At 37.6% G+C, this 27,884-nt stretch overlaps 1 protein-coding gene across 5 annotated transcripts in view; it reads left to right on the top strand.

Annotated features, from left to right (window-relative positions):
* The window catches only part of SLC27A6 (solute carrier family 27 member 6), a 96,509-nt gene that overhangs the window by 5,307 nt on the left and 63,318 nt on the right, over window positions 1-27,884 (top strand). For all 5 annotated transcript variants that reach the window (XR_006817642.1, XR_006817640.1, XR_006817641.1 and 2 more), the window contains 3 exons: window positions 7,227-7,430; window positions 22,365-22,523; window positions 23,799-23,923. Coding sequence is in view for 2 of the 5 variants with exons in the window: in XM_045998789.1 (XP_045854745.1) it covers window positions 7,227-7,430; window positions 22,365-22,523; window positions 23,799-23,923 (488 nt within the window). In the remaining 3 variants the exon portion in view is untranslated. The remainder of the gene's footprint in view (window positions 1-7,226; window positions 7,431-22,364; window positions 22,524-23,798; window positions 23,924-27,884) is intronic.

Raw genomic sequence — 27,884 nt, 5'->3', positions numbered from 1 at the left:
TATTTCTAAAGTACTTTATGGGTTACAAATTGTTTATGTATACATTGTCTTATGTGAGCCTCATCACAGCCATAGCCTCATTTTAAAGGGAGCAGAAACATGGCTTAAAGCAGGCAAGCCATCTTCTAGAGCTCACACATGTAGAAGAAGTAATGTACAGATTGGAACTGGCATTTCTGATGTGAAAGCCTGCTGGGTACACCTTTGTCTTTGTCCTCCTGCTCGTGTTCTTTTCCCCATCACCATTGTTTCCTTTCCTTTTCTCATCCCTTCCTTCCCCACCGCCTTTCCTACCCTGTCTCTAACCTTCCATCTATCCACCTACTTGCTTTCAGTATCTTTTCCACTAAACCCTCTTACCTCAGGTGTAGTATGGCTCTTCACAGTGACCCACTGATATGGTAAAGTTCTAGTGTGGACTCTGAGGAGGAGGCCTGCAACTGGGATCTAAGCTCTTTGAGTGGAAGAAGTTTTTCTTGTTCGCTGCTAAATTCTCAAAACTTAGCACAAAGGACATGCTCAACAAATATATATTGCCAGGATGAATGAATGACCTCATGAAAAACACAAGGTACATATGGACACTCAGTAACTTATTTACTTGCATATTTTTGCTAATACATTGTCCCACTGCTGTCCATTTGGTAATTGATTTTGGTAGTAGATGTGTCAGTGGAATTTCTTTGTTGTGTTATTTTATATAAATGTTGCTAATTGTTAGAATCATGACTCCCCAAAAGTAGGAAGTGCTTTAGATACACTAAGCATCCCCAAAGTTTCAGATTTAGTTGCATGTATGTATTTTGTACTCTCTGCTATCTTAATGTACACAAATTATTCTAAGTGGATAACTAAAAAATATATATTAATATTACCCTGAAATCTTTTACTTTGGATTCAGTAGTATCAACATGTTAGCAACGGTTTTGTGTTCCTGCTCACAAAAAAAGGCTCTAATAACTTACAGTAATGCAGGCAGATTTACGCTGTTGGTTTTCCTGAACCGTTGCGTTCAGACTATGCAGGGCAGATGTTCCAGTTAAGGATCAAGCCACTGTAATTCTCGAAATGACTTTCAGCCATAAAGACATCTGCTTTTTAAAAACCAAGAGCAAGGGTTAGAGGAAAAATAAAGACCCTTTAAATTTTATAGGAAAGTATAAGTATTCAGATAGATAAGAAACATAGCTCCTGTAAACTTTATTATTTAATCTAGGTATTGTGATAACCTCACATCTATCTATATTCATTTTTAGGACATTTTTGTATTTTTACTTACATTAAGTAGAATGAATGGCTGTTTTGCATTTTTATTTTCCATTTTAGACTCAGCTCAGTCAAAGATGACCTCCATTCCAAAAGAAAAGGCTCATTTCAATAGGAAGGTTCCCTCGCTGGAAAAGACAGTGTTCTAAGCACTGATACACTTGTGGTTTTTTCCTTGTCTGATCATGGGTTCACTGACTGGGGTTCTTATTTACAGTATCTGCTGAATATGTGTTCACTGTAAGGGAAAGTTGTTTGAATGCTGGCAGGAGCAAAAACTATTTAAAAGGAGATTGTGCCTGGTCAGAGAAGTGGCAGTGTTAAGTGGGAGAAATATACATCTTGGAGTCAGGCAAACATGGGCTTGAACCCTAACTCTGCCATTAGCTGACTGGTAACACATAGCAGATAATCAATGGGTATCAGTGGGTCTTGTGTGAATTAAACGTAAAGAACAGAACAGAGTGCCTGGACCATAGTATATATTTAATAATTGGTCGCCATAATTATTTTAATTACATGGCAGCAGAGACATATATGCAGAGTAAGAATGACTGCCTTTGCTGTCAGCAGAAAGCCTTTGGGAGGCAGATCCAAGCACGTGGCCTGTGACACAGGCGGACTCATTTTAAGCAGCCGTTCTGTCCTCCCCAGTAGCATTGCAGCCATATTTTCTTCCCAACCCTCAGCAGCTAGGGCTGGAATGGTGTCAGACAAGTTAGGAGCCAGACTGTTAGCTCTTCTCTGGCCAAGAAAAGAAGGATTCTTCCATTTAGAACCAAAAAGGAATGTGGAAAATAACTCTGATTCATACAGAATCTTGTAGACATACTACCTTGGAATTGCCTTTTCCCAATTTATAGTTTGCTTGCTGATTAGTCTGTGTCTGGAGAGCCTTTCTGTGCATTTACTGGTTTTTACTACTTTGCCATTGAAAAATAACAAGCCAAATACATCATGGCGGTGTGGTCCCATTTGGGTAATAATTATTCACTGGCAGTGGGAGATGTGCTAGAAATAAAATCAAGGGGCGCCTGGGTGGCTCAGTGGGTTAAGCCTCTGCCTTCAGCTCAGGTCATGATCTCAGGGTCCTGGGATGGAGCCCCATATCGGGCTCTCTGCTTGGCAGGGAGCCTGCTTCCTCCCCTCTCTGGCTGCTGCTCTGCCTACTTGTAATCTCTCTCTCTCTCTCTGTAAAAAAAAAAAGAAAAAAAAAATAAAAATAAAAGCCTTGCAAATTAAAAAAAAAAAAAAATCAAATGAAGTGTTCTGCTTTTTACTTTCTTGCACAATTTTACCCATAATAAATATGCTCTCTCTCCCTCAAAACAGCTGAGAGTGAAAACACCTAAGCCCAATTATAAACTTAAGTGCATATATTCAGGGCAGCTAATAAAATCATTTCAGGGAAGAATATGTTAACACAATTGAAAGACTTGTGCTTCTGTGGACTTCCTAGGGTTATAATGATTATTAATAAACTAATATTTGTCAGAATAGCTGGCACATTTTTCATGGTGAGGTGTGTTTCTAACCTGTTACGAATTGCCTTAGGACCTTGCTTACTTAAACATCAGTTTTGTTAGAAACCAGAGCTTGCTCATGCTTTCTATGTCAAATTTGCTGAGCTTCTCTAAGTGGTAGGATGATATTTATAAACATGAAATGAGATCTACAGTTTCATTTTGGATTCTGTGTGATTATTGCTTTGGAATGTGGAAAGTTCAAGGTAATCGTTTGTCCCTGAATTCCATGTAAGTTGTCTTCACGCCTAAAAGTTTCAGTGTTTGCCAGTGTATTAAGAGCTACAAGCAATTCCTTTGAGAGCATTGTAAAATAAGATAACTTTAAGAGTTTTTAATGTAGGATGAATAACATGATTCATACTAAATGGCATAGTAGAGAGATATGTTAGATTTTACTCATTGCGTTTTCAGTAATGTGAATAAGAGATAAGATGTAGAAACAAATTAATTGGTACAAAAAGTGCTGGAGGATCATAAGTGGAGTTTATAACTTACCTTTTTTTAAAAGAGAATTTATTATTTATTTGAGAGAGAGAAAGTGGGGTATGGGCAGAGGGAGTGGGAGAGGGAGAAGCAGACACCCAGCATGGTGGGGAGCCAATCGGGACTCCATCCCAGGCCCCCAAGATGATGACCTGAGCTGAAATCAGATGCTTACCTGACTGAGCCACTCGGGCAGCCCTCTAATTTACCTGTGTTGATGCTTGCAGCACTACCTAATGAAGTGCCTTGTGTATATGAGAAACAAAGAGTGTTTCTTAAAAGGACCCTATTGTGGTGAAAGCCTTCTACATTACAGCCTTGTCCTTTGAGGTAGACTTTGTTCAGGATCATAGAATATTCAGGTCTCATTTTCTTACAACAGTTTTCTGTCACGACCTGCCTCTCCAGGGGATCTCATGGGCAGAGCTCAATTCCATAACCAGATCTCTATCCTGCACCCGCAGCCTGTAGGTGCCAGGTGCCCTGAGCAGAGGTGTGGATTAGAACACACAACATTCATCTGAGGTGCTCACAGTTCGACAAGTTTTGATAGTAGTACCCGTCACCGAAGAGTAAATCTTCCGGAAACCACAGCCAAGTGTCCTCTAGGTATTGAAAAGAGTCAGGACTTACTATTCAGAATTTACGTTCAAAATGACACTGAACCTTTTCATTTTGTTAAGGAAGATTGACAGTGATAAATAAATCTTCATTTTTTTTTATCCTCTACAAAACTTTCCAAGTTTTTATTTCAGTTTTCATTATCCTCAACCACATTACCTATGACTTCTGAAGAAATAATTTAATGAAATTCTGTAGAATTCTGAACGTCTCAGCTGAGTCAAGTCAATTAAATTTTTTTTAAGATTTTATTTATTTATTTGACAGAGATCACATGTAGGCAGAGAGGCAGGCAGAGAGAGAGAGGAGGAAGCAGGCTCCCTGCCGAGCAGATAGCCTGATGCGGGGCTCGATCCCAGGACCCTGGGATCATGACCTGAGCCGAAGGCAGAGACTTTAACCCCACTGAGCCACCCAGGTGCCCCAAGTCAATTAAATTTTAACCGATGAAGGGAACTAAATTGTATTTCCTCTAATTCTTAGGAATCTGCTCACTTCCTTTTTCTTCTAAAAGTCATCACTCATTATAAAAATTGAGTGTTTCTTTAAGACTCTACAATTCCAGAAAAAGATTTGGAGCCACAGTTAATCACATTGTAACTTTCTCTGCACTTTTTTTTTTTAACTACCTAGACTTACATATCATTACAAACATTTTAAGTTTTTGCTGTTAATTTACAATTCTAGACAAGAGATTTGAAATGAAGATAATGAAATGAGTCAGTTCAGAGACTTGTACTTATACATTCAAATTGCGAGAAAGAGTCATTAAAACAAGATTAGGGGTGCCTGGTTGGCTCAGTGGGTTCAGCATCTGACTCTTGATTTCGGCTCATGTCCTTGATCTCTGAGTTGTGAGGTTGGGCCCTGGTTTGGACTCTGAGCTGGGTGCGGAGCCTGCTTAAGATTCTCTCTCTCTTTCTGCCTCTGCCCCTTCCCCCCCTCCCCCGCCACCTTGTCAAAAACAACGACAGCACAAAAGAAAACAGAAAGTCTCAATCCTTTGTTTGTCCTGTTTTTTCATTTGTTCACTTATTCTTCCCCCGGCATTGCCTGTGATTTTTCACTTCTTACCGAAGCAATCTGTAGCTAGCAGCACGCTGTACTTACTCAGTGGAACTCTGGACTCTTACAGTTTATTTTATGTGGATTTATGACAGAAATAAAAATTAATTCAAAGAAGTTCAAGTCCCAGTCTGCCTCCCTACCCCCTGCATATGAACTCCTTATCATTTTCTATGTTTCCTTGGTTGTTTTACACGTTTTATTTGTGAACTACTTGGTCTAATTTGACATATTTCTCTTGCTGTTTCTTCGTGATCAGTCTGGATTATAGATTTTGAGGAACTAAGTCATGAGTCCTTCTCAAATGTGTTATATCATAGTAGAACTAAATAGTGGCTGACAAATGGCTTTTTGAGGTTGCCAGATACTGATTTTCATTTCCAGAAAAATGTTTAATGCAGGACACTGAGTTCAGCTTCAAAGCAGAATACATCTTGTAAGTATTCTTGAAGTTTGAATAAAAATTTAGAAAAAAATATAATTGCTTGGATGGAAAGGTTCATAGTTATATATACTTGAGCTTTTAACCGGGGTATATTTTACATTTAATAACATTATTTTTCATAATTGATTTCTTTTATGAGGTAATGTATAGATTTTAGGGATAATTAGCCACAGGTTATAATAACAGTTCTGTCCACCAACTTGTGACTTGATGTATTAATTTTCCAGGGCTGCTGTAATAAACTCCTGCAAACTGGGTTGCGTAAAATAAAAGAAATTTATACCCTTAACATCATGGGGGCTAAAAGTCCAAAGTAAAAGTGTCTTTTGGGCCACACTCCCTCTAAAGGATTTAGGAAAAAGTTTTCCTTTGCCTCTTCCTAAGTTTGGGCAGTTGCTGGTAATCTCTGGCATTCCTTGCATTAACTCCAAAATCCAGTGGGGTATTACCACTTAGTATTTCTAAGGATGTTAAGGTGGATTTTAAGATAAGTAATGTAGTGCTCAGAAATCTCTTATACCTTAGACAAATATGACATTTTATAGGAATGCCACACTGAAACTGGAGCACCTTTGTAGAATATAAAAGTCAAACTTCTATTTAGAGATCCATATTAAAATAGGGGAGTGTTAAATTTTAAAGGTATTTTGAGACTGTGAATAACTGTGTCTCCATTCTAGCAAAAACTATGAGGCCTCACTGGCTTACACAAAAGACTCTGGGAATGATGAGGCTCTGCTTCTTTTATATCCTACAGAGTGCTGGATACCTTAATAAATATTTCCTGCTCAGGGACTCACGCCCACCTTCTGCCTCTGTTCTTCTGTACCAGCTCCTCCTGAGCAAAAAAGGTTTTCTTCTACATTAATGGCCAAATGAAAAGGTTTGGGTTCAATCTCCCAAATTAATGCAACATAGCCTCTCCTCTTCAGGTACTCTTTTTTGTTTTCTGTAGAGTAGAGACTTCCTGGGAGATGTATCCTTTTTTTCCTTTCTGAAATCTGAATTGCAGCCCAGACCTTTGGTCTTGTGAGATGAGATTCTTAAGTTCTTCAGGCCTGAATACATCTGCATTTCAGGCTTTTCTACCTCTTGCTTTCTTTTTTGCTTGCTGTTGTCTCTAGGCGGCCCTTGGATCCTACACTGCTGTGGATGGAGGTTGTGCTGTCTTCAATCTGCTCCTACCTTGCCAGGCCCTGGGGACCTTGTTGCCTATTATAGAAGGCATTCATTTCATCCTTTTGCTTTCAAAGACTTTCACCTTTGGATAACCTGATCTAGAGAAAAGGACATCTCTAAATTTCCTCACTTAACTTTTGGCTCTGAGACAGTGTCTAAACCATAATGATCTTAGGACTCCAAAGGGGTCAGGAGAGTTTCCTGAATGTATTGTGTTATAGTAGAATTAATCAGTGATACACTGATAGATGGCTTTGGGGAATAATGAGCTATGAGCTACCAAGATCTATTTCAATGAAAATATTTACTGTGGTATCCTCAGTGTAGATTTAAAGCAGAATATAAAAATAGAGTTTCATTTAAAAATTAGAAAAAAATCATCATCTGAACAATGGTGTCTCCAGAATTTTATTTGAATCAGTCTATTTGCATTTATTACATCAGGTGGTAACCAGATTTCCCTTTCAGTTGGTCCTGTTGAATCAGAATCATAAACTGGCTATGTGATATTAATTATCCCAATGAAGATGAAGTCAGCATGATAGTGACATTTATCCATGTTCCAGCAGAGAAAAGAAAACACAAGTTAATGGTTTGAGATTTACATTTTATTTCTCTCTTCCTTAACCTCTGGCTTTTAGATCTGCTTGAAACTATAGAAGAAATCCTTCCAAGCCTCCCAGAAGATATCACTGTTTGGGGGATGAGCGATTCTGTTCCACAGGGCGTAACTTCACTCAAAGAAAAACTAAGCATGGCATCTGACAGGCCCGTGCCTCGCAGCTACCATGTGGCTTCAAGTCTCAAGTCTCCTCATCTTTATATTTTTACATCCGGAACTACAGGTAGGATCCATTTCTTCTCGAGAATTAAAAAAGAATGCAACATATTTGCAAAGCGACAGGAGTTGCCATCATGGGTACTCACCAAAACTCTGAGAAAGCATGCATCCAAGAGGTCCCAAGGTTCTTAAATCTTAGAACTCTCAAACTTAGATGAATTTGCTCTCACTATGATTTGGAAAGTTACCATGTTCACTTGGCCATTGTCTCATTTAGAAAGATTTTCTTCAAGTGTCATCGAAGACCTTGAAATGAATGAAGACCTTGATCCAGCCCAGTTGCTCTGAGTGTGAAATTTCGCCAGCTTATTGGAAAGATAACTGCTAGCTTCTCTATTCCTTAAGATTCCTGATACATAAAATGAGGAGATTCATTTATGTAGTTTCAAATTATCTTCCTGGATCAAAAATCCATCAGTCTACTACTGAGCACCTGGGGGGCTCAGTGAGTTAAAGCCTCTGCCTTCAGCTCGGGTCATGATCCCAGGGTCCTGGAATTGAGCCCAGCATCGGGCTTTCTGCTCAGTGGGGAGCTTGCCCCCTGACCCCACCTGCCTCTCTGCTTACCTGTGATCTCTGTCTGTCCAAAAAAAAAAAAAAGTTAAAGTAGCCTTCTGTGTTCTTATGTGCCATCTTAAATCCTAAACACAATCCAGCTATATATGTAGTTTAAACATAGGGAATAGGCTCTCCTACTTTTCCTTAGGGAGATTGGAATGTGTGACAAAAAGGAAGTCTTCAAAGCAGTGGGGAGTTAGGAGAAGATACAAAATAGAATCAAGTAACTAAACATCTCCCCCTCCCTTTTTGCAGGTAAAAAAATCATAACACCCAAAAATAAAAGAATAATTAAACCATCTTAGAATTCAAAAGAAATGTTAAACCTAATTGACTCTTAAGAAAAGGTGAATGGTATTTATGATAGGCTAAATAAGCTTTAGTCATTAGTGTGAAGATGATCAGGGGTTTGAATTAGAGCAAGGGAAAATATTCTGTTAACTTATTTCCTAAGCACTGGTGGTATTGTAAGCAAACTACTATTGCATAAGTAAAGTTTTCTTTTCTCTTGTTCTTTTCTCTTTCTGTATGTGTGTCTGTCTCTCTTTTATTTCTCTTTAGAGGCTAACAATGATCTTTTTAGACTGGAGAGTAGACTATAGTTTTGATGTTGTCTAGAACAGCTTTGATAAATGAACTGGAAAGCGCTCATGTGTCTCAGGTTGTCAGCATACATTCAGTCTGACTTTGGACTTTGAAAGAGACAGTGAAATATCAGAAATGCTTTGAAAACTTTCAACCGAAGGTACTTAACCAGTTTATCTGTATGGCTGGTTTCTTGTGAAAAATAGAAAGTGATTGGTCTTCCAAACATTCTTTACCACTTCCCCCATTCCAAGGCCCAAAGAGAACAGGCCAGGGTGGAGGATGGTGGTGCCTGGGGACTCAGTTAGTTGACACTGAGCTCTTGATACTGTCTCAGGCCATGATCACAAGGTCATGAGTTTGAGCCCCTCATCAAGCTCTGCACTGAGCATGGAGCCTGCTTAAGATTCTCTCTCCCTCCACCTCTCCCCCCTCCTGCTAGCTTGCACATACTCTCTCTCTCTATCAAAAAAAAAAAAAAAGAGAGAGACAATAAGCCAGAGCCACTAGTAACAGCTTTCATTTTCCATGATTGAAACCAGATTGTTCTATGCATTTATATAACAGGCCGAAAGCAAAAGCACTACTGAGTTTTATTTTATTTTATATTTATGTTAAAGTTATATAGCTCAGAGATAAATTCAAATACTTTTAGAAATTTTAGAGAAAAGTACACTTATAACTTCCTTCCCTATTTCTCCTTCTCCAAACCAACTACAGTCAATATTTTTAGATCTTTATCTTTAGAATCACTTCCATTTCTTTGCATAAAAGGCGTATCTTACTGGATACTTAGTAGATGCTTACTGAAGAGTATCTACTGATTTTCAATGATGGAAATGATGATTTGTCTTCTCTCACCAACCACTCTCTCTCTCCATTCATTTCTTTCTCTCTGGTGGAGACACATTCTTTCCCCAATGTCACACTAATATTGTGTTCTTGTGAATTTTGACTGGATTGGTATCAGTTATCATAACTTAGTAAACACTGTTATGCCTTCCATGTAAAATTCCCCCCAACCTGGGATTGACCATTGTTTTCATTTGTTTCCTTGCTTCCTTAATTTTCTATATACTTCTTGCTGGTTTCTACTTTCCCCTTTGTCAAAAAGATAACTCACCTTTGATATTGATAAGATCGTCTGTATGTTGTCAAGCCTTTGTTCTTGGCTACCTTTCGGCTGGAGCTTCTCTGTGATTTCAGTCTCAAGCCCTCACTCTCTGGCTGTCCTGTCTTTTTTCACCATTGTCCTGGGAATTCCCTTCAGTTCTTTTCTTTTTCTTGATCCCCTAATTTCTAGATTCCAAATTAGTTTCCTCAGTTTACTTTTCATTTTTTTAAAAAGATTTTTATTGATTTATTTGACAGAGATCACAAGTAGGCAGAGAGGTAGGCAGAAAGAGGGGAGGAAGCAGGCTCCCCGCTGAGCAGAGTGCCCAATGTGGGGCTCAGTCCCAGGACCCTGAGATCATGACCTGAGCCGAAGGCAAAGGCTTAACCCACTGAGCCACCCAGGTGCCCCAGTTTACTTTTTATTTTATCACTGCACTGATTTCAGTAGCTGCCTCCTAAAGAATATTTAAGAGGGGAGCTCTTGGGTGGCTCAGTCAGTTGAGCATCAGATTATTGGTTTTGGCTCAGGTCATGATCTCAGGGTCAGGAGATCAAACCCCATGGCAGGCTCCGTGCTTAGAGGGGGTCTGTTGGAGATTTTCCCTCTCCTTCTGCCCCTCCCCATGCTTGCATGCAGGCAGTCTCTCATGCTTGCTCTTTCTCTCTCTGTTTCTTTAAAATAAATACATCTTTTTAAAAAAGAAGAGTATTTAGGAGGTAAAATCTCTAAGTCCTCACATCTGGAAATACCTTTATCCTTGTTTGTGTAGCATTATAGGTTAAACACAATTTTTATCCCTGGCTGTAAGAACATCTCACTGTCTTCTGACTTCCACACAGTGAGACATTGTTTTCTTTCTGGTTTCTTACCCTTTACATGCTAGCTGGTGTTATTTTTCTCTTTCTTTTGGGGGAATTTTTTAACCTTCTGGGAGTCTTCAGTAGTCTCTAATCTGGTGATGGCTTGTACTGGGACTAGTCTTATTTATCCATTTTATTGGGAAATTTGTAGGCCTTTTCGGTCTGGAAACTCGTATCTTGCAATTCTAGATACTTGGAAATTGAAAAAAGTTCTACATTCCCTTCTTTTTCCTTCTTTATTGTTGTTCTTTCTATACAGTCCCTCCTATTATATTTGTTTGATTGTTCATTCTTTTGTCTTTGAACTCAAACTTTTTAAGGTTTGGCCCTCCTGGACTGAGTTATTAATTTTCTAATCTTTTCTGTCCCATTTTCCTTCCTTATTTTTCATCTACTTTCTGAGAGATTTATCTTTTAAACCTCTGTTTTCTGAAAATGCTTCTTTGTGTAGCAGGCTATTTTTGTATTATTGATTACTTATTATGTTGTATCTCTCAGAATATTAGTGATAATTTTTTTGAAAATATCTCTTCACCTTGTCTCTTTTTTTTGCCAACAACCTCTTTTATGTTTTGGTTTATTTTGGTCTCTATCCTTTATCCTAGAGGATTTCCTTAAATAACTGGTGACCTTTGGCTGTCAGTTCATATTTAAAGTGCAGACACTGAAACACACACAAAAAACCCCAAAACAGATCCTGGCTAGAAGCTGTGTGTGCATGAGTAGGATTTGTGGACTGATTGATTTCGTCATCCAGGACATTTTCTTGGGGGATTCATGACTGTCAGCGTCTTTCAGTTTTGACTTGCGAATGGTTCAGATTGCTCAGACAAGAAGCTCAAAGGGTAAAACGAGTCAAATGTAGAAGGGGGCGGGAGGAATAAGCAGACTTTCTCTCATTCCCCTTGTTTGCTCAATATTTCTTCCTCATGTTTCCTGAGGCTCATCTTTTCCAGAGAATAAATCTCATAACTTTTACCAGTATGGCAGAAGCAATCTGGGCTATAATTCTGTTTTCTGAATTTTAGAACAAATACCAAAAGCATTTATTGACATTCTTCCAAAATTATTTTGTGAATGGGCTTACACAGGGAAAGTGAACATAATAATACAAAGAGGAAAAAAAGAAGTACAGGCCATCCAAAAAAAAAAGGAGAGTGATACAAATGTCATCTTCTTATAGTTTAAAGTCCTAAGCAACCTGCAGTCCTCTTATGGAGAGCAAAACAGAGCTGTGTACAGAATTGGTCATACAGTGGATGTCTTGATTTTTTAAAATAATGCTATCAAAGAGTGTAACAAAACCATGATGCATCCTCATTAAAGATTTAATTGACATTTTTTTATGAAAAGAATTTTTTTGTATATTTTATTTATTTGACAGACAGATATCACAAGTAGGCAGAGAGGCAGGCAGAGAGAAAGGAGGAGGAAGGCTTCCCGCTGAGCAGAGAGCCCAATATGGGGCTCAATCCCAGGACCCTGGAATCATGAACTGAGCCGAAGGCAGTGGCTTTAACCCACTGAGCCACCCAGGTGCCCCTATGAAAAGAATTTCTAATACAGACTGGTGTTTTGCAACTTAAAACCTTGACCTGAATTGATTGTAATAGTAGTAAATATGATCATTTATATTAGTATGCCATTTAATGTCAGAAAAGTCATTTGATTCTCATACAGCAAAGTCTTCTGATGTTGATAATGAAGAAGGTGTTGGTGTATGTTAGGAAGTGATGTAGAAAGTGAGGCTTTGAAAAACTGAGCAATGGAGGAGAGAGTTCTCACATGAGGCCTTTCAGCAGACTCTAAGGAAGTCCTTGGGCTGATAGTGAACATTTCCTAGCCATTCTTATTAATGCTAAGCCCTGTTTACTCAAGATCACCAAAATACTATGTTCCCACATCTGAACAAGCGCAGTGTGTCTGAGTAAGAAAAAAGTTGACATCAGTTTTGTTGGCATTCCTGTCTCTTTGACCTAGAAGGTTTTCTTGATGAACAAGAGGTGAGCATTATATAGATACCCTTTTCTATAACCTTGACCTCATTGTTTCTTTTTTTTCTTTTTTTTTAAATGAATACTTTTTTTTAAAAGATTTTATTTATTTATTTATTTGTCAGAGAGAGAGACAGAAAGAGAAAGATCACAAGTAGGCAGAGAGGCAGGCAGAGGCAGAGGGAGAAGCAGGCTCCCTGCTGAGCAAGGAGCCGGATATGGGACCTGAGCTGAAGGCAGCCGCTTAACCAACTGAGCTACCCAGGCATCCCAACCTCATTGTTTCTTAAATAGAACTTCCATAAAGTTCCTTGTTTGTAGTTCCATATTTATCTTCCATTCTATGGGGTACCTGTTCATCAAATTTCTGAGCCTTTCTAGGGCTCTGTGGGGGGAAAGTCAGTTTTCTTCAAGGCTCCTCTCAGGTGTCAGATTCTTGGGTCTGTGTCAGTCATCACGGCTGTCCATCCGCTCTTCTGAAATTTTATTGATTTCATCTATAAATCCATTCTTTTTGCATTGAGGGTCTATGTATGTGTACTTTGTGCCAAATTCTATTTCTGTTATTATTCACTGGTCTTAGTTAGGTACCCTCAAGAATATCTAGGAAAACTGTTTAAGCCCAGACAGAGCAGCCATGGGTTCAACTATTCCTAGAAGGAGAGGGAGAAGGAAAACTAGGTCACTGCCCACTGAGTTTTTCCTGGAAGCCAGGTGCTATCACCATCTCAATCTTTCTTTCCTTCATCTCTCCTTTTCCTTAACCTCACAGAATTTTTCATTTTTCCAAAACTATCCCAGAATCCCTCAAATTATTTATTCCTGCCTCTGGATTAGATTTCTCTTGGCATTATCTCTTCTTCCTTCACCCTCCTAATCCCCAACTCATTGGACACACCTGCCTCCTACCTTTATGCCTGGACCTCCGCCTGGACCTATGAGGAGTTCCAATGTCAAGGATTCGTAGAAGGTTAGAAGAGCAGAGGACTTCAGAGCATTTCTCAAAGTGTGTTCTATGATAGGTCCCTTCACATGTTTAAAGAAGTGAAATTAACATTAAAAAGGGGTGGGATGCCTGGGTCACTTAGTCGGTGGAGCATCTGACTTGATACCACATTTTGATCTCAGCGTTGTGAGTTAAATCCCTCACTGGGTGTGGAGTATACCTAAAAAAAAGAAAATAAAAATGAAATAAAATAAAATCATATATATGTACACACACACATATATATATATATATAATAAAATTATGTATATAAATATGTATATTATGGCTTTATGACCACGTTAAGTTTGAGAGACACCATCAACAAAAATACTGAAGTTTTTGTAATGCTGGACTGTGCAAGGGCTTTAAAATGTTAATGTGCTTTCTAACTCTTCAAAGGGGGATGCTAAAATGCACTTTTAACAAACTTTATTCTCCTTTTTCCTCTTTCCAACTTTAATCTCCATTAACCTTCGATCACTTTAATTTCTTGGACAATCTCATATCTGTTGTCTCTTTTATCAAAAAAATCTAGGGGATGGGGTACCTGAGTGGTTCAGTCGGTCAAGCAACCGACTCTTGATTTCAGCTCAGGCAGATCATGATCTCAGGGTCGTGAGCTTGAGCTCTGTGTCTGGCTCCATGCTGATGTGAAGCTTATTTAAGATTCTCTCTCTCCTTGTCCCTCTGCACCCTGCCCCCAAATCTAACTGAGTACTTTGGATGGTTTATAAGAAATTAATGAATTCATTATCACTTAAAGTTAACCAAATTAGGAAAGGAAACATTGTTAATTAGTTTACTAAAGTGCTTTGAAGGAGTGACATGAACATACAGATGGAAAACAACTAGATAAAGTATCCTCTTTTTTTTTGGTCACACCCTAATTGAAAAATTATTTTAAAGTTGGGTTTCCATGAGATCAGAAACAGCATGGGAAGTAGGGACTATAGTGACTGAAGAACCATGGGTGGGAACTTCTTAGAAGCAGAAAACACATAAAAACTTGATCCTCTGGATAAAGAAGATAAAGGCATTTAATTATCAAGACCAAGGATGGAGATAGGCTCACCCAAAATCTTTATACGTGGCTACGATGAGAAAATTTGTACAGATTCCCTGTGCATGTGGATGACTAGAAACTCCCATGTTGTGAGATGCCAATCTGTCAGGAAGAGCCAGAGAGACTTCTTTTGAAAAAAATTAATAAATTTTAGCTAGGATAAAGGCAAGATAATGCCAGCCTTCGCATATGAGATCAATTGTCTTCCAGTTTAATAGAAATGCAACACAAAGCTGGTCAGAAAATGTCAGGGCAGGTACAACAACAAGGTGGATTTGAGGTTCACCTGGGTTAGTGTCTAGGAGACACTAAAACATGTGGTTCATAGTTCTAGATGCTGCTGTGACGAAAACCCTATGAGGGGCGCCTGGATGGCTCAGTGGGTTAAAGCCTCTGCCTTCGGCTCAGGTTGTGGTCCTAGGGTCCTGGAATTGAGTCCCTCATCGGGCTCTCTGCTCAGCAGGGAGCCTGCTTCCTCCTCTCTCTGCCTGCCTCTCTGCCTACCTGTGATCTCTGTCAAGTGGATAAATAAAATCTTAAAAAAAAAAAAAAAAACTTCTTTTAAAAAAAAAACACCCTATGAAAATTTTGGCTCTTATCAGTGAATATGTTAAATCAGAGATAATGATATCCTACTACTAGTAAGATGGTGCCCCCATTGACTGAGCCACGTGTAAGTAATTTTGATTACTACAAACTGCTGAATAGAGAATGAAACTAGAGAAGCCTACCAGAGCAAAATTGGAGTTTAGTTTGTATGGAACAGGTAGAGCTCATTGTCTGAGTGAGATATATGTTGGGACATAGAAAGACCAGTTTGAGTCAAATCTTAGTTGGAAGATCAAGTATCATTCACAGTCCACCCATGCTGTCACAAATGGGAAGATACCGAAAAAAGAAAAACAAAAACAAATGGGAGGGTATCTTCCTTTTGAATGGCTGGAAAATATTCCACTGTGTATATGTATGCATCTTTTTTAGCCATTGATGGACTTGTTCCCATATCTTGGCTATTGTGAATAATGCTGTAATAAACATGGGGGTGCAGATGTCTTGTTGAAATCTCATTTTCATTTCCTTTGGGTATATATACAGAAGTAGAATTGGATCATATGGTAAATTTATTTTTAATTTTTTGAAAACCTCCATATTGTTTTCTATAGTGGTTAGATCAATTTACATTCCTACCAGCAATGTGTAAATATTCTGTTTTTATTGCATCCTTGCCAGCACCTGTTGTCTCTTTTCTTCTTGATGGTAGCCATTTTAATAAGTGTGAGGTGTTATCTCATTGTGGTTTCAATTTGCATTTCCCTGGTGATTAGTGATATTGAACATCATTTCATGTGTCTGTTGGGCATTTTAATGTGCAGTTCAGAGAAATGTCTATTTAATTTTCCTGCCCTGTTTTTAATTGGATTTTTTTCTGTTACTGTGTTGACTTACTTCTTTATAGGTTTTGAATGCTAACCTCTTATCTGATATATAGTTTGAAGAAATTTTCTCCCATTCTATAGGTTGTCTTTTTATTTGGCTGTTTCTTTTGCTGTGCAGAAGCTTTTGGGTTTGATGTAATCCTGTTTGTTAAATTTTCTTTTATCACATATGATTTTCATATTGTATTCAAAAATATTGCCAAGACCAGTATCAGTGACCTTCTTCCATAGTTTTCTTTTATGAGTTTAATTGTATTAGGTCTTATGTCTAGGTCTTTGATCCACGCCAAGTTAATTTTTTTGTGGTGTGAAATAGAGATCCAATTTCATGGTTCTATATATATTTCTTTAGCATTCCCAGCACCATTTGTTGAAGATATTTTCTGCAGTAGGTATTCTTGGCCCTTCTGTCAAATATTAGTTGACCATATATGCCAGGGTTTAATTATGGGCTCTCCATTATGTTTTATTAGTAGATGTGTCTATTTTTGTGTGAGTATCATACTGTTTTTATTACTATGGCTTTGTAGTATAATTTGAAATTCAGAAGCCTGATACCTCTGCCTTTGTTCTTTTTTTCTCAGGATTACTTTGGCTCTTTGGGGTGTTTTGTGGTTCCACCAAATTTTGGGGATTGTTTCCTATATTTCTGTGAAGAATTCCTTTGGTATTTTGATGATGATTGCATTGAATCTGTAGATAGCTTTGGGAGGTATGGTCATTCTAATAATACTGATTCTTCCAGTACATGAACATGGGATGTCTTTCTGTTTATATTTTCTTCATTTCTTTTAACAAAGTTTTGTAGTTTTCATTGCATGTATCTTTCATTTCCTTGAGTAAATTTATTCCCAAGGATTTTATTATTTTTGATACTATTGTGAATGGGATGGTTTTCTTTCTTTTTTTTCTAATTGATCCATCATTAGTATGAAGGAATACAATTGATTTCTCTATACTGATTTTGTGTCTTAACACTTCACTGCAATTGTTAACTCCCATAGTATTTTGATTAATTATTTGGGATTTTCTATTAAATCATATCACCAGCAAATAAAGATAATTTTACTTCTTTCTTTCCTATTTGAGATAAATTTTATTTCTTTGTCTTGCCTAATTGCTCTAGCTAGGACTTCCAGTAATGTGTTGAATAGGAGTGGTGAGAGTGGACGTCCTGGCCTTGTTCCTCATTTTAGAAGAAATGTTTCAGTTTTTCTCCATTGAATATAATGTTAACTGTGGATCTGTCATATACGATCTTTATTATGTTGAGGTATATTCCGTCAATACACAGTTTGTTAAATATTTTTATCATAAGACGATATTGTATAATCAGATGCTTTTTTTCTATGTCTGTTGAAATGATCATCCTGATTTATCTCTTTCCTTTATTGATGTGTGATGTATTACATTTATTGATTCACATATGTTGAACCATCCTTGCAACCCAGGGATAAATCCCCCTTGGCCATGCTTTTAATATGTTCTAGAATTTGGTTTGCTAATATGTCATTGAGAATTTTTGCATCTGTTTTCATTAGGGATATTGGTTTGTATATTTGTTCTTGTATTTTTATCTGGTTTTTGTATCAAAGTAATACTGACTTTGTAGAATGAGTTTGAAAGTGTTTCTTCCTCATCAATATTTTGGAAGAGCTTGAGGAAGATTGGTGTCAATTCTTCAGTTGTTTGGTAGAATTCTCCCGTGAAGTATCTTATCTGGTCCCAGAGATTTCAGTTTTGGGAGTTGGTGTTTTTTTGTTTTTGTTTTTTAATTCAATCTTTTTACTCATTATTGGATTTTCTATTTCTTCCTGATTGAGTCTTGGTACATTGTGTGCTTCTAGCAACATATCCATTTCTTCTAGGTTATATAATTTGTTTACATATAATTCTTCACTTTAGTTCTCATGATCATTTTTATTTTTTAGCGTCAGTTATAATGTCTTCTCTTCATTTCTGATTTTATTTATTCGAGCCTTCTCTCTTCAGTTAGTTTAGCTGAAAGTTTGCCAATTTTGTTTATCTTTTTAGAAAACCAGCTTTTTGTTTTGTTGATCCTTTCTCTTGTTTTTCTTGTCTGTATTTCATAATTTCTGCTCTGATCCTTATTATTTCCTTCTTCTGCTAACTTTGAGCTTAACTTTTTCTTCTTTTTCTATTTCCTTAAGGTGCAAAGTTAGGTTGTTTGAGATCTTTCTAACTTCTTAATGTAGGCATTTGTAGCTATAAACTTTCCTCTCAGAACTGCTGTTGCTGTATTATACAATATTTGGGATGTTGTGTTTTCAGTTTCTTTTGTTTTGACATAATCTTTAATTTCCCTTTTGATTTCTTCTTTGACCAAATGGCTGCTTAGAAGTATGTTATTTGGCTTCCACAATTTGTAGATCTTACTTTCCTCTTGTTGCTGATTTCCAGTATTATACCATTGTGTTCAGAGAAGATAGTTGATATGATTTCAGTATTCCTAAATTTGCTAAGATCTGTTTTGTGACTTACGGCATGATCTACCCTGGAGATTTTTCCATGTGCATTTGAGAAGAATGTGTAATCAGCTGCTGTTGGATGGACTGTCCTGTACATGTGCATTAGGCCCATTTTTTCTAAAATGTTCAATTCCAGTGTTTCCTTGTTGATTTTCTTACTGAATGATCTACACATTGTTGATGGTGGGGTACTGAGGTTCCCTACAATAGTTTATCAGCTTTTTGACTAAGGTCAAGTGCGAAGTACCCTACAATTATTGTACTGTCATGTATTTATTCCTTAAGATTTGTTATTAATTGCTTAATACATTTAACACCTGTTAAATACATTGTTAAATCACTTAATACATTTAACATCTGTGCTCAGGTGTTAAGAACATTATCTATTTATGATCACTGTATTTTCTTGAGGTACTAACCCCTTATCATTTTATAATGGCCTTCTTTCTCTTACTACCCATTTGTCTTGAAGTCTATTTTGTGAGATAAATGGCTATGCCTGCCTTCTTTTCATTTCCATTTGCTTGGAATATCAACTTCTATCCTTTCATTAAGAACTTATTAATGTGTCTTCAGAGCTGAAATGATTCCCCTGTAAGCAGCATATCATTGGGCCTTTTTTATTTTAAATCCATGCAGCCACTCTGTGCTTTTTGACTGGTGAGTACAAACCATTTACATTTAGGGTGATTATTGATAATGCAAGGATTTACTGGTGTCATTTATCTTTTACCTTTTGGTTATTTTGTGTCTCTATTGTTTCTTTTTCTTTCCTTTTATGTTTATGTCTAATTTTGTAAGTTGGTGGTTTTGCATGTTGATTTGCTCAGTCTTACTCTTTTTTATGTATAACATCCCTGCTCTAGATTTTTGCTTTGTGGTTACCAAGCATTACATAAAACATCTCCTAGATAAAATAATTCTTTTTTTCTGCTGAAGCAATTAATCTTCATTCACCTATAAATGTTCCATCTTTATATTCTCTTATATTTTTCATGTCACAAATTATCTCTATATATGCTATGATTTTATTACCAAGTTATAGTAGATAGTTATTTTTAAAACAATTTTCCTTTATCCTCTATGTTATAGTTAAGAGTTTATTATACTATTTTATAAAAGAGTTACAGTATTCCAATTCTGACTGCTTATCAACTTAATCAGAATTCTGTGTACTTTTGCCCTTTTGTTTCAGCTCAAACTCTTTTCAACATTTTATGTAAGTTAGGTCTCATGGTGGTGAACTCCCTCAACTTTTGTTGGTTTGGGAAAGCCTTTATTTCTCCTTCATATCTGAAGTATAACTTTGCCAGGTGGATTATTCATGACTGGTAGTTTTTATCTTTCAATATTCTGAATATGTCATTCCATTCTCTCCTTCCCTGTAGAGTTTCTGCTGAGAAATTTGCTGATAGTGTAATGGGGGTGCCATTGCAGGCTACTGTCTTATTTCCCTTGGCTTCCTTTAAAAGTCTTTCATTATCATCGATTTTTGACAGTTTTAATATAATGTGTCTTAAAAGTCTTTGTGCATTGAAATAGTAAGGTGTGCTATTAGCTTCATGGACTTGTATGTCCAGTTCCTTCCCCAGGTAAAGGATGTTCTCAGCTATTATTTCTTTAAGTAGTCCCTCTGCCCTCTTCTTCCTCTCATCTCTTTCTGGGCTACCCATTGTTCTTGTATGGGCTTTTCTCATAGAATCAGATAAGTCTCATAGGTTTTTCTTCACTTGTTAAAAATCTTAGTTTTCTCTCCTCATATACTTGAATCACTTCTGTATTTCTCTGTTTCATCTTACTTATCCTGTCTTCCATATAATCTGGTCTATTTCCACTGCTTGCCTAATACATTTTTTCATACTATTTCTTGAGTTCTTCAGTTTGAGAATTTGTTTGGTTCTTTTTCACAATTTCAATCTCTTTGGTAAAGTACTCCTGCTCATTAATTGTAGCTCTGAGATCATCATATTGTCTTTCTGAGTTTTCTCATGAATGCAGCTCATTGAATATCTTCATAATAACTATTTAAATTCTGTTATCAGTTAGATTGCAGTATTCCATACCTTTGGTTTGGTTCATGGAAAAATTGTCATTTTCTGTTATACTCTGTTAACCGTGATTTTTCATGATGTTTGATGAAAAATGCCTCTGCCACCATATTTGAAATAGGAAATACCTTTCTTATTTAGGCAAGGTTTTTTGTTTTTAAGATTTTATTTATTTATCAGAGAGAGAGAGAAAGTAAGAGTACAAGCAAGGGGAGCAGCAGGCAGAGGGAGAAGCAGGCTCCTCCCCAAGGATGGAGCTTGATGAGGGACTAGATCCCAGATCTGCAATCATGACCGAGGCCAAGGCATATGCTTAACCAACGGAACCAACCAAGCATCCCGGTTTTGGGGGGTTATTTTTTAAAAGATCTTATTTTTAAGTAATCTCTACACCCAGCCTGGGGCTCTTAGTCAAAACCTGGAGATTCAGAGTCTCAGGCTACACTAGCTAAGCCAGCCAGGTGCCCTCAGGCAAGGTTTTTTTACTTTGATACCAACAGTTGAACACGTTGGTAGTTAGGAACCCTCCTTTTGTTTTCCAGAAGGTGGCGCTATAGCACCAATTCTTGATTTCTGTACTGATGCTCAAAACACAAAAAAAGGCCAAGTGGTGGTTGAGGTGGGAGGGGTAAGTATGTACTTAGCACTTGCGGCTTTGGGTGTGCCTCTGCCTTGGTAGGGGGAATCGTCAAGTGCGAGTGGAGGGGGAGGTCCCAGAGGTCTATGGTTGGTTCTCTTGAGTCCTGGGGTAGATAGTAGGAGTCACTTTCCTTCACCTCTCTTTGTCTGCCTATTTCACTTCCCCTTCCCTCCCCTTAGTCACTGTGGTCTCTTCTCAGAGAGAGCAACTGGTCTTAGAAGCAGCAGCCCACAGGGCCAGGCAAATTCACCACTCACCCACTCACTGCCTCACCCTTGACCTTTTCTGCCAGAAAGGTCATGGCTCTAGCACCACCTCCCCTAATCTCCCACCTCCTCTGGCCGTCCAGTTCACCCACATTCACATCCACAGGTAGATGGATCTCTGGGGTATCCTTGTATGTTGTACAGAGGCACTTTTGGAAAGAAGGTAGTTGTACAGGTCCCATTAGTTGTATATCAGAAGGGAGAGAAAAAAAGGAATGACTCATACAGTCTTGCAGCCCACATCACTGTGGGAGTATATTTTGCTGTAGGACTCTAAGACAAGCTGAAAATAACAAGGAATTACTTCAATTTAGGAAATACATTTTGAAATTTGGGTCTCATTTTCTGGAATTGGGAAATAGAATCCAGTCCAGTGCAGCAGTAAGTGTGCAGAGCCACTGACATTTGTAACCCACCCTTGGCAAATGGCAAGTGGGACTGTTCCAGTATGGTGGTAGAGAGAAAGGCCACACTTAGGGCTGTTGGTCCTCACTTTTGATCCTGCCATTTGCTTATTCCTGTGCCTTCTCTGACATACCACCAGTGCTTAGGAAATAAGTTAACAGAATATTTTCCCTTGCTCTAATTCAAACCCCTGATCATCTTCACACTAATGACTAAAGCTTATTTAGCCTATCATAAATACCATTCACCTTTTTCCTAAGAGTCAATTAGGTTTAGCATTTCTTTTGAATTCTAAGGTGGTTTAATTCTTTTTATTTTTGGATGTTATGATTTTTTTTTAACCAATGTCAGATTAATTTTAATCTTTTGGGTAGATCCAAGATTCCAGAAATAATTACAGCAGCAGCTCACATTTGCTTGGTCCCTACAAAGCACTTGTAATATGTAAACTTGCTTTCTATTACATATATCTTTTTTCTTTTCTTCCAGGTCTACCAAAAGCAGCTGTAATTAGTCAGCTGCAGTCTTTAAAGGGTTCTGCTGGCTTGTGGGGTTTCGGTTCTACTGCTAATGACATCATTTATATAACTCTTCCTCTGTATCATAGTTCAGGATCTCTTGTGGGAATTGGTGGATGTGTTGAGTTGGGTAAGTTTTCATTTTCTATTTGATGAGTATTCAAAATGCTTATTAACTTGTGTTCATTAAATTTTAAACTCTGTCAGAGAATTCAGAGTAACTGTGGGCTTATTATATAGTTACAACATAATTTTTATTAAAAGGACCCAATTTTATGATATACTCTGTCTATTCCTGAAGTGAAGAGAGCAATGCCTTGGACATTTGGCCGTGTGGTTGGAGCTGGCTGTTGACCAGTCTTCCTTCTCTATGTGGTCACTCATCCTTTGATGATCTATTCCCACCTCCTTAAATGGTGAAAGGAGGCTTCCAAGAGGGTGAATGTAGAAACTGTGTAGCTCTTAAGGCTTAACCTCAGAAATCACATTGATCATTTCACCTGCATATTATTGATCAGAGCAAGTAACAAACCAGTCTGGAGTCAAGATATGAGGGGTAAGGAAACAGATCCTACCCCTTGAAATAGAGATGGCAAATCCACATTGCATAGCAGGAATTGTTGAGGCTACCTTTGCAAACAAGGTACCCCAGGCACCCAATAAGTCTGTTGGTAGCTCGTGACTCAGTAGATTCTATTCATAAACATGCTGAGATTATGTGTCTGGCCCCTAAATAATATATAATGGAGACCATTCACTACTACCTGTATATGTCTAAAATATAAAAAAGTAATTTTATGGAGTATTATATGTAAAATATGACCAGTATCCAAAATAAACAAAGGCAAGAGTCAAGACATAGCATTTTCCTTGGAACATATTCAATGACTTACATTGTTGTGAAAATTAGGTTGTTACATTTAGATTCTGTAGTCATCGATGAACTTGACTGGTGCTATCTTACCAATCCTTTCTTACCAACTCTCAACATCAAAAAATATTGAGGCAGCTTTAAGGTTTTAAAAATAAGTGTACATATTCAAAAACAAATGAGTGAATATTCTTGGTCTCTGTGAAGAAGACTGACCGTTATCTATGGTCATGTTCTAATATTTGCAACTCCCCTTCTTATTTTGACCTTTTCTTTCATCCCCTGTATTTCAAAATGAAAAAAAAAATACATTTGCAGTCAAAACATAGAATTATAACATGTATTTTTTTTAAGTTTATTGGATTGTAAGATTAATAGTTTCAAATGAGCTTGATATAAATGGCCACTGATGGATTACAAAAGCCTTGAAATTGAATGTTAAGTGTTCTAGACAGGGCAACATCATTTGTGTTTTATGTCACTTCTGCCCTTGAATATTTTCCCCCAGTGCCTGTTCTTTGCCTTTTCTCATAGGAGCTACTTGTGTGTTGAAGAAGAAATTCTCAGCAAGTCAATTTTGGAATGACTGCAGAAAGTATAATGTGACTGTGTTTCTATATATTGGAGAACTTTGTCGCTATCTTTGCAAACAACCCAAGGTAAGAGGAATCATTTTCAGGAAGGAAAATAATTTCAGAAAGAAAAAAGTATGGAGAGAAAAATAATTTTTGTGTGTGTGTGTGTAGACAAAGGTGGAGACCTTCTTCCAGAACATAGTTTGACTGACTTACAGAGATGCAAGTCAGAGGAAATAAAAGGAGAGCTCTGCGTGATTGTACTGAAGTGCTTTACATTATGACAGGATAGGAGAGACTTGCAATCCAGTCCACTTTATGTTGAGACTGATTAAAATTTCTGCCAATGTAGTACACATCCGATTATGAAATTAAATGCCTACTCTGTACACAGAAAGTGGTTACTGCAAGGCTGAATTAGATCATCTTTCAAAACGCTGTTCTCTAAAAAACAAAACAAAACAAATGATATTGACTATACTTGTTATTTCTTTTCTTTTGAATAAGTGATTACATTACTCTGTTTGGTTTTAAAAAGAAATTTTGCTTTCATGTGTTCTTGTCTCCCCACCTGAAACTGTCATTCCCACAAACAACTGATAAATTGGCCCTTTCTGAAAATAGATAAGCAGAGAGAGTTGCAAGAGCCTGAGGTTAGTCTTTATTCATTTGTTTGTGTTTTTGCCTTCAGAAATTCTTTTCCTGGTCTCATTTGTGTTTTGAGATGCTTATGTTTTACCTGATTTCTTAAAACATTCTTGAGGCTACAAAGAAGTGACCTTCTGTCATCAAATCCACACCACCCCATGAATAATGGTGATTGGGAATGCCTCCCTGTGAGGGGCAGGCAGCAGAAGCTGATGGCCTGTCCTTGACCTTTGATAAACCCCCTTCCTCATTCCTCATGCATCACCTTTGCCATCATCATGCCAGCCTAAGGCATGGATGGTGGACTGGCATGTCTTCTCTGTCTTCTCTGGCTAAAATATGGACATGTAATTCTTCCTTTACCCTCAGCACAGCTGAGACTAGGCTGGAAGTATTTAAATTAGACTTTGTTGAAGAGATGGGATTACAAAGGGAAGGAAAACACAAGAAGAATGTGACACTGAATAGTTTTATTTACAAAATGCTTTTATTCACTTTAAGCTTAACTTTTACCATGTAGAGACCTCCTCTAGCTCCTGACCCACACTCCCTTTGTGCCCAGAAACCATCCTGGTTCTTTTCTAAGTCAGCAGTGCTTCACATAGCTATAGATTCCCTAGATCCATCGCTAAGACAGGGAGTCCCAGAGAAATGTTTTAGACTTTTTGGCCTTCATTTTCTTTAGGGAGACTTGGCCAATGTCAAAGTTGTGGTCTTATCTTAAGAGTCCTAGTGGAATAATTAATTATAATGCCATAACCTGGTATATTTTCTAGTTCTCATTGTGTTATTTGGTGATGTGATGTCTGGATGAGGATAATTTGGGGAATTAATGTCCTCCAGGAAGATAGAAGCCTCCTTCAGTAAAGGACAAATTGGGCACCACATAATGAACTTCTTCACAGGCTTTCTAAACTACACCCCTAACCATTCCTTTTTCTCCTCATCCTTCAATAGCAACATTAGCTTTTGCAGGGTTATTTGCTCAGTAAGTATGTACTGAACAGTGGAACACATGCATTTTTTCCCTAATGTTTTACTCTGTTAAATGCTGCTGCAATTAGTGTCTTTATGCAATGTAGCCAGTAGAAGGGCTCAGAAGTGAAGGCAGCCAAAAGTCATGGGTATTTTGGTGATTTTTAGGGCATATTTCCAAATTACAGTTCAAAATGGTTAACGTGCTTTAGAATCTCAGTGATGTTGTGAGAGTATACTTATTGTTTGTATGGTCTCTTTATCAGGACTGCATGATATTAAAAATAGTGGTTTCCCAGTTGTGCTTCATGGAGAACTAGAACCCCCTTCAGAGTTCTCAAAAGTCACTGAAGGATAGTGAATAGGGAAAATAGGGCGATCTTTACAGTCTTTCAAATATGTTGGATGAAACCCAGTTTGCTAGGTCTTCTTCTTTTTTTTTTTTCTTTTTAAAGATTTTTATTTACTTGAGAGAGTGAGAGTGAGAGAGAGCGAGAGCAGGAGAAGGAAGAAGGTCAGAGGGAGAAGCAGACTCCCTGCTGGGCAGGCAACCCAATGCAGGACTAGATACCAGGACTCCAGTATCATGACCTGAGCGGAAAGCGATGCTTAACCAAATGAGCCACCCAGGCGTCCCTAGGGCTTCTTAATAATATTTTGTTTGAACAAGGAATGTTTGAACAAGGAATGGGGTTTTTTTCTTATTTTTTTTCTTTTTTGATAATGGGGGAACATTTAATTTTATTTATGACTTTATAGATAGAAACAAATATATTTTTAACTTCTTTGTTCAGATTATTAACAACTTTGAATAATTAGAAAATTATCCATAGTTCTCTTTAAAATGTCTTTTCTGAGTCTTTTACTCATTTATGCCTGTAGCACATAATATTTTATGTTTGAGCCACCATTTCCTATAATAAAGATATTTATTAATCATTTGTCATGTTCACTACAAATCTTTTCTCAAAGTGTTTTTGTTAGAATTTTTTTTTTTATAAAAAGAACGTTTTCACCTCTCTGAATTGGGAATGAATTAATTTGGGAAAAATGCTATAGCCACAGAGAATTTGAGAGAACTGAGAATTGAAAGTAGAATACCTGATTTTTCTTTTAGTTAATGAAATATTTTCATTCTTAAGTAAAGTTCTTTGAAGAAAAGATAGTGTTTTTGACATAATCTCTCAGCATTTGCCTGAAGACAAGTGGAGGAGGAGAGAGGGGAAGTAAAAAATAGCTCTGCTCAGAGGAAAAAGTGATCATTTTTTTTTGAGCAGCAATTCGTTGTATTACTTAATCCCTTTTGTTGATTTCACATAGAAAAAGAACAAGCAGTTCTTGGCATTAAAGATTAGGGAAAGAAGAAAGCCATTCTGGTAAGACATCTGACTCCTTCAAGGAGGTCTTGCTTTTTTTTCGATCCAATATTTATTGCTTTCAGTGAACTCCTATAGGCAGGGGCCACATCTGCTTGGTGGCACATCAGGGGCTCCAGGCATAGCCAAGAGTGAGCGGGTAACCAGGTTCACACCTTCAGAGAATTAGAAGTGGATGTGTCCTACACCCTGGTTTGAGGCCCCATAGACATTTAATATAAATCCTTAACTAAAAAAAAAAAAAAAAAAAAAGCAAACTACATATTCTCTAAATATATCCAGATTTGTTCTCCATCCAAGGGTAAGTAATATATTCCAAAGGAGGTTTACCTGCAGGCAGAATTCATGGTCTGAGTGCTTAAAACAGAATTCCTGATTGCTTTTAGTTAATGACATCATATTTTAAGTCTTAACTGAGGTTCTTGGAAGAAAAGATAGCGTTTGGAAGCAATCTTTAAGCAATGACCTGAGGCAAATTGAGGAGGAAGGACGGAAATAAATAGAGCTTTGCCCAAAGCTGTATGTGGTTGTACATAGTTAAATAAAAACACCCTAGAGTTGGCCTTCCCTGGCTGGAAGCTTTTATCCACCCCCCCCCACCCTTTTTTTCTCTTTTTCAAAAGTCCAGTTACAAAAGTTCCTTTGGCATAAACATTGGATGTGCCTCAAACTTCTGGCAGCTTCACTACCCTTTTTTAAAAAGCCACGGTACTGACTCTTCTTAGTCACGGAGGAATGGAGTAATTATTCTCTTCCCTGAAGAATAGGAAAGCAGCTCTCCCCATGTTCCAGTCTTTCAAGTCTTCTGCATTACTGAAGCAGCATCATACACTCTCTGATTGGCTCGGGTTCTTTGTTTTCTTAGCATTAGTGCTGCATTTCATATTGCTTGGAATATGGTGGCATGCTATACATCAGTGATCCTCTGTGGGATTCCTGCACACTTCATCTTCTTTAAATACACTGCCTGAAACTGCCAAGAGTTAGAAATATTTAGGGATAGAATCTTACCTGTCACTCATTCAGTCATTCGAGTAATAATGCAG

The sequence above is a fragment of the Meles meles genome, chromosome 3, assembly GCF_922984935.1.
Source record: "Meles meles chromosome 3, mMelMel3.1 paternal haplotype, whole genome shotgun sequence".
Classification (NCBI taxonomy): domain Eukaryota; kingdom Metazoa; phylum Chordata; class Mammalia; order Carnivora; family Mustelidae; genus Meles; species Meles meles.
The sequence above is the reverse complement of the archived record's forward strand: the minus strand, read 5'-3'. Positions and strand labels throughout refer to the sequence as shown.